Raw genomic sequence first — 7,850 nt, 5'->3', positions numbered from 1 at the left:
ACTGCCATTTATGAAAAAAAACGCAGAGTCGCAAAATTGTTTAATGTAAAAGAGTTTGAAAATGTATGATGAGATGCCTGAATGTACGAAGAATGAAAAGAGTCTGAAAGAATTTTAATATAAATAGTTTGTATACTGTAAGGAAATGTAAATATATATCGCTCACTCCTTTCAAGAACGTCATAAATCAAAAAACTCGATTTTTCAGGAGAATGTTTTTAAAGTTTAAAAATATAATATATTAAAAATAAATATCAAGCCACGTATTGAACTTTTTACAGTGCAACCAAAACCTGATGGTTTTTTCTCCATTTTAAAAATATTTTGTATATTTAAAAAAATAATTAATCAATACCTTTTCTTCAAAATGCAAAAACAACACCTTCTGCCCTGTTGCGGGTAAATATTAAGTTAAAAATATGCCTCTTTTGCTGGGATATAGTACATATTCTGGGCATTTTTGATTTATGACGTTCTTGAAAGGAGTGAGCGATATGTGATGTAGTAAATTAAGTGTATAAAATAGTTTATATTATGTAATATAAGCCAACATAAGAAATAATATTTTTTTTAATAGATTTCAATAAGAGTGCTACCAATTGTCTTGCAATTTTTTAACTATAAATTTATTCTTCAAAGACCCCAATCCGCACCACAATGGTGCATAGGGCACTGCATCATATAAACACATTGTTGTCTTGATCGTTAAGACAAGAAGGAAAGGTGATCAGCCCTCTGCTTCAGGGACCAGTCCGGGGTAATATTGAATAAATATTCGAGTGAAAAATCACTTATATTTATTTGACCCCCCCTCCTGGGAATCGAATCCGGGACCTCCAGTACGGTAGCAGAGCGTGCTGACCATTACACCAGGGAGGCGGATTATTTATTAGCTAATTTCAAACCTAAAAATAGCTTATTTATTTATTTAAGAGTTGATATTGTAAAAATTTTAGAGTAGTTAATTTTTTTTCCAATGTATGTAAAAAGAACCACCGAAAAAACACATGAGTTGGCTTGGTGGGTCTATGCAAAAAAATATGTTAATCATGTTTATGAATTATAAATTGATATTTATATGTATGTATAATATATATTTAACAAATAAATTAAATAAAAAAGTAGTGTGAAGAGGTTGAAATATTATATCGTAAGTTGATTGTCTCTCTCACTGGAACGTATGAATTATGTATCACGCATTGTGAATAACTCCTTTGACATCTCGGATACAGAGCTATTGACAAATTACACAAACTATTCCATCTGTGCATACGAGACGTGTGTGCTTTGCTTTGTGTGTGTTGTTTACGATAAGTTTCGAAATAAAATACAAGATTAGTGCAGAAATGTTTTATTACGAAGTATCAACATTTGATGTACAAGAATATTTGAAAACTACACAGCTATTTCGCATTGTACACAGATCAACTGAAATAAGCCATATTCAACTAGCAACTTCAGTAACGATTTTGATGTTATGCAAATTACAACATTGAAAAATAATAGATTTGCTTTGAAGATTGTATCATACGTGAATCATTCATTACACACAAAAAACAGAAGTTTTTATATTACAAATAAATCAAAGTATCGACCCATTCTAATGTAGAATATTTAAATGCATTTGGTATGTATTTCATTACAGTATTGGTTTGAAATTCACAAGAACAATATTTTACAAGTAATTATGCTTTTTTGGACAAAAAACTTGACACAAATGTACTAGACAAAAAACGTTTTAATCCTTCGCCTGTAAAATTGCATTTTGCATCGTATGTCGGAGGCGACAATAAATAGCGCTTTAAATAAATAAAAGATAGTGGAAGCTAAATGTAGGTCGAATTCAGAGAAAGAAAATCATAATTATTCCTTTAATAAGGGTTTTTATTTGATTAAGATCTGTGTTAAGTACATAATAAATAATATAGTTGCAAACAACTTTCTTTATTTTGCGTACGTGAAAAGACACACTCCTACCATCTTATCAAGTACACAAACTTCTAAGCAAAGTCTAAATACTTATTATTCACGATGTTTTTTTTGCGATCAGAATGCCGGCGTTACAACGCGGCCTCATCGCAATCGTTACAGTTAAATCACAGCTCTGCCGGATGTCGTTGTTACGGAAACAAACGAGAAATGATCGAGTCTGGAGATCCTCACAATGAGAGGAATATTTCGAGTGATCCGAGACACTCTTCAATGGATTCTGCATATAAATGCGATATATTTATACAAAAGTACACGCACTATCGATCCTTCTAATTCTTAGAAGTCTGGCACCGAGTAAAGTACATAGTGTTACTAATAAAATTTTGAATCCGATACTATATATTAAAATGTATTAAAATAAAACAATAACTTTGGAATAGGTAGACACATTTGATGCTTTAATCCTATATTTGCAAAGTTTCATAGCGAGTTTTACATCGTTTGGGATGATGGAACAGATATCGATCGTTACATTATATATATTATAAGCGAGAATAATATTTTCAAGGCAAAAAATACTTATAAAGTAAGAGAATGGAGACTACGCAATAGATGTAAGCGCTTTATAAAATTATATAAAACCTCGGATTGGACCACAAAATAAAATTATAATACCTTAAATTAGGAGCCGAAGAACGCCCGAGCTGCAATCCGTTTTATTCACGTTTTTTACATTGCAACAGTCTAAATGTCTTTTGGAAACTTTAAACATTAACATTGCGTTGGAATGAAATTGCGTAATTCCCAATATTTGAGATTTGATTTACGAGAGAGCGAGCCGTTCTACGGAACGGAGCTCCTCCGTCGGCTAGTATCTACGTATTCCGTTTGCGCTGCGTAAATCTACTGTCAAATTCTGGACAAGTCGGCCCATGCGGGCTACCGATTACGCGGCGAGTAAAGATTTTGAGAAACTTAACATTATAAGGAAATGATTATTACGCCGGCCCGAGATCGCCGGCGAGAAGATAAACAAAATCACAATTTACCCTCCAGTACAGACTATGTTACACCGAGACGGGAATACATGCGAGAGCGCGGAGGAGGCGGCTCACTCCACGGTGACGGACTTGGCGAGGTTGCGCGGGCAGTCCACGTTGCAGCCGCGCAGCACGGCGAGGTGGTAGGCCAGCAGCTGCATGGGGATGACGGTGAGCACGCCCTGCAGGCAGTCCTCGGTGCGCGGCACGTGCAGCGTCTTGCTGGACATGGCGGCCGTCTCCGTGTCGCCCTCCTCGCAGATCAGGATGGGCCGGCCCTGGCGCGCCGTCACCTGCTGCAGCGCGTTCATGCACTTGGTGTACACCGGGTCGCGCATCACGATCATCATCACGGGCATGGAGTCGTCGATGAGCGCCAGCGGGCCGTGCTTGAGCTCGCCCGCCATGATGCCCTCGCTGTGCATGTAGGTCAGCTCCTTCACCTTGAGCGCGCCCTCCAGGCACGTGGCGAAGTTGTACCCCCGGCCCATGATGAGGAAGGACTTCTGCTGATACAGGTCCTGCGCCAGCGCCAGCACCTGCTGGTCCAGCGCCAGCACCTGGCGGATCTGGTCGGGCAGCCGCTGCAGCGCGGTGATGATCTCGACGCGCCGCTTCTGCAGGGAGATGCGGTCCTCGCTCATGACGAGCGCGAACATGGCGAGCGAGATGAACTGCGAGGTGTAGGCCTTGGTGGAGGCCACGCCGATCTCGGGCCCGGCGTTGATGTGCACGCCGCAGTTGGACTCGCGGCAGATGGAGCTGCCCACGGTGTTGGTGATGCCCACGATGAGGGCGCCGTGGCCCTTGCAGTAGCGCAGCGCCATGAGCGTGTCGGCCGTCTCGCCCGACTGCGAGATGAAGAAGCAGACGTCGTCGCGGAAGATGGGCGTGTTGCGGTCCAGGAAGTCGGAGGCGAGCTCCACCATGACGGGCAGCTCGGTGAGCTCCTCGAGCAGCTGGCGCGTGGCCACGGCGCTGTGGTAGCTGGTGCCGCAGCCGATGAGCATGAGCCGCCGGCAGCGCTTGATCTCGGGGATGTAGTCCTTGATGCCGCCCAGCGTGACGGTCTTGGTCTGGAAGTTGAGGCGGCCGCGCATCGTGTTGACCACCGAGTCGGGCTGCTCGAAGATCTCCTTCTGCATGAAGTACTTGTAGTTGCCCTTCATGATCTGCTGGATCTCCATCTTGAGCGTGGTGATCTCGCGCGCGTGCGGGTCGTCGTTGCTGCGCGAGAGGCGGTGGATGCTGAGCACGCCCGCCTTCACGGCCGCCACGTCGTCGTCCTCGAAGTACAGCACCTTGTTGGTGTGCTCGATGACGGCGGACGCGTCGGACGCGAAGAAGTACTCCACCTCCTTGTCCTCGGCGGGCTCGAACTCCGTGTGCGCCGGCGCGCGCGGCGCGGGCGGCAGCAGCGCGCGCGCCGCCTTGTTGTCCGCGTACAGGATGGGGATGTGGTCGGACGACAGCCGCCGGCGCGTCTTGATGCCCACGAGCAGCGGCGAGCCGCGCCGCGCCGCCACGCACTCGTCCGGGAAGTGGCGCGACTTGAAGCACAGCGCGAACGCGCCCTCCAGCTGCCGGATGGCCTGCTCGATGAGCTCCTGGAAGGTGTAGTCGGGGTGCTGCTGGTACAGGTGGTACACCAGCTTCACGATGATCTCCGTGTCCGTCTGCGACTCGAACACGTGCCCCTTCTTCTCCAGGAAGGTCTTGAGCTCCTTGTAGTTGGTGATGATGCCGTTGTGGATGACCACGAAGGAACCGCTGGCGTCGGAGCGCTGCGGATGCGAATTGACGGCGCTCGGCTCGCCGTGCGTGGCCCAGCGAGTGTGCGCGATGCCGCAGTGCGAGGGCAGCACCTCGTCCATCTTCAGGTCGGGCGCCATGGCGGCGATCTCGTCCTCGAGCGCCTTCACCTTGCCGCTCTTCTTCACGACGGTGATGGCCTTCTCGCCGGGGCTGTCCACGGCCACCCCGGCCGAGTCGTACCCGCGGTACTCGAGCCGCTTGAGCCCGGCCACCAGGAACTCGAGGATCTCCCGCCTCGTCTTGGGCTCCAGGTGGTTGATATACGCGAATATGCCGCACATACTTGCGGCTGGCTTGCACTCGGCGCTGGCGGAACTGGAGGCGCGACTTGTCGGTACCGCGACCCGCTACTGACTGACCGGACCGCTGGCTGCTCGGCGCTCCTACGCTGTCACTGTGACATTACGATAAAACGCGGTGGCACGTCAAAATGCCACGATAAAACGGGTTTACTTTCACTTCCCACTTCGCACACGTCACCATATTCTGTTATCTCCAGTCTCGCGGAGAACAATGCGAGATGTTAGCTAATTATTTACCAGACCGATCGATTGGCATTTTCGGACACCCGCCTTGCGATTTTGTAGGGTAAATAAACGGAATTCATCGATACACTCTGACCAAAATTACACCCGACTTTGACAGATGAAGATTATATCGGAAATGAGAATGTTCCGTTTCTTTCCGGTTGCGGAAAACTACGTGCCGTAGAAAAGGATAGCGAATATGCACAAAAAATTTGACACACATCTCTTTCCTCCAGATGGCTATGGAATATACGAAGGGCGGCATATTTAAAATTAGATTTTTTTTGACAGTTGGTACCCACTCAATTTTATTAACTATATAATATTGTGTAAATATTAACGTTAGACGTATTTGTACATAAAATACATTTATTTTCCACAATCTTGTCAATTAGCTTGAATTGGTTGCCATATTTTCCATTATTAATGTATACAAGTTAATGGTAAGATTTTCGGTACCATAAATATTTACACATCAAAATGCCCGTAGCAGAATTACTTGCAGAGTGAGAGGTAGAGCAGGAAGCGTTTTTGTAAATCGACTGGCCTTGAGAAATTAAAGCACGCACAACATGGCGATAATAATTATTATTATTAGGCTGCACGTAAAGCGAATTCCTTCACATCTCGACTTAGGTATTATTATTACATAAACGACCTTAATTTTTATTTTCTGCAGGAAGAACAACCAACCACCTTCTAAAGCCGTAACTTTTACTTTCAGTCTGTCGGATTTACATTTTGAAATGGCCAGCCAAGGTAAATCGAGACAAAACTTTGAAATATAAACGTACGATCTAATTATTGTAAAAGTTTATCATGGTTTTCTACTTTTTTAATACTAAAGAGAAACTAATTCATTTTCTATTGACCTCAAAATTGCACAAAGTGTCAAAGGTACTTGAGTTTTTTTTGCATTAGAAGTCCTCATTGCTCGATTTTTGAAACATTATTTATAAATTTATTTTTAACTAGCTGCAAATTATTAGTAAAAAATATTTCTTAAAATAAATTGAATATTTTTTCAAATCAATAAAAAAATGGTCAATGTGAATTTTGAAATATGTTTTAATTTAAATAATATTATTATCGTTATGTATCGCGCTATGTATACTCCAAAAAATCCATATTTTCAATATAATAATTCTACTTATGATCATCAATAAAATATGTATTAACATGTATTTTTTAAAACTAAATGATTTTTTTCCCTGTTTACAAAAGAGACTCAAAAGACTAAAAATAAGCAGTGACCAAAGCTAGTGTAAGTACGGGTATGTAACTCCAAGTGCTGCTATTTTGCTTTTTCTACCTGTTATTCCTTCTCCATTTCCTTTCCCATATAACGGAAATGCCCTTCAGCTCTTCACTTACTTCATCTATACCCCTTATATATATTCCACTTCTAAGTAAGATCTAGAATGATACATATAATTATGATCAAGTTAACACTACTATAGATATTTCTTTTCAGGATTATTTACACAGATGTCAATAGTTAATTCATTCAATTTCAATTCAAACCCTTATCTGCACCTCAATGGTGCATAGGGTACTGCACCATATAGACACAGTGTTATATTGATCGTTAACACATAAAGGAAAGGTGATCAGCCCTCTGCTTCAGGTACCAATCCAGGGCAATATTGAATAGTGTGATGTCAATAGTCAACAGTGTGAAGAATAAGCTTTGGTTTTAGACAAAAATCATTTTGCATGTTAGTTGGGTGATATTGACATTTGGAGCAATGATGGGCACAAACTGTGTGTCAACTGCAAGGTGAGCAGTATCCGAGGTGTCACAAAATGTGTGCCAACCGTAGGTTACATCAGTGTTCCGCAAACTTTTTCTATTCAAGGTACACTTACCAAATTAAGAAATTTAAGAGGTTCATATTTACCATATTATGGTAACATATTTAACATATTATGATTAATGCGAAATGTGAGCCTACTTAACTGAGCACAGGCAATCAAAATTTGGAGCAATTGTGTTATATTCACAAAACTAGACTTTTTTCCGCGGCACACCAACTAATTACCACGGTACACAATAGGTTACATAGCACTGGCAAGAATGGCTTGTGGATATTGCTTCTTTATGATGGTACCACTGTGCCTCTGTCCTTCTTCCCACCGCTCTCACACATAAGTTACAAATTGAGATGAATTGATAACTTGACAGTAGTTATAGAGTATATGACTGCCTCCATAGTGTAATGGTCAGCACGCTCGGCTACCGTTCTGGAGGTCCCGGGCTAGATTCCGAGGGGGGGTGAAATAAATATAAGTGATTTTCTCACTCTAATATTTATTCAATATTACCCTGGACTGGTACCTGAAGCGGAGAGCTGATCACTTTTCCTTCATGTGTTAACAATCAAGATAATACTGCGTTTATATGATGCAGTGCCCTATGCATCACTGGGGTGCAGTAAGGGGTTGAAGTAGAAGAAGAATATGTCGAAGAGTTTTCAATGCTCTGTGAAATCCTCATGGAGTTTGTTCATTATTTACCTTGCTTATTATGTACAAG

At 42.7% G+C, this 7,850-nt stretch overlaps 1 protein-coding gene across 1 annotated transcript; it reads right to left on the bottom strand.

Moving 5' to 3' along the window:
* Positions 1-1,335: 1,335 nt before the first annotated feature.
* LOC148302572 (glutamine--fructose-6-phosphate aminotransferase [isomerizing] 1-like) lies at positions 1,336-5,143 on the bottom strand. Its single transcript, XM_088271449.1, has one exon. It carries the CDS (start codon positions 5,066-5,068, stop codon positions 3,044-3,046), a length of 2,025 nt encoding a protein of 674 aa, XP_088127575.1. The 5' UTR covers positions 5,069-5,143; the 3' UTR covers positions 1,336-3,043.
* Between the last annotated feature and the right edge of the window lie 2,707 nt (positions 5,144-7,850).

This window comes from Brachycentrus maculatus, unplaced genomic scaffold (assembly GCF_059751285.1).
Source record: "Brachycentrus maculatus isolate JH-2025_06_01 unplaced genomic scaffold, ASM5975128v1 h1tg000440l, whole genome shotgun sequence".
Lineage (NCBI taxonomy): Eukaryota > Metazoa > Arthropoda > Insecta > Trichoptera > Brachycentridae > Brachycentrus > Brachycentrus maculatus.
The sequence above is the reverse complement of the archived record's forward strand: the minus strand, read 5'-3'. Positions and strand labels throughout refer to the sequence as shown.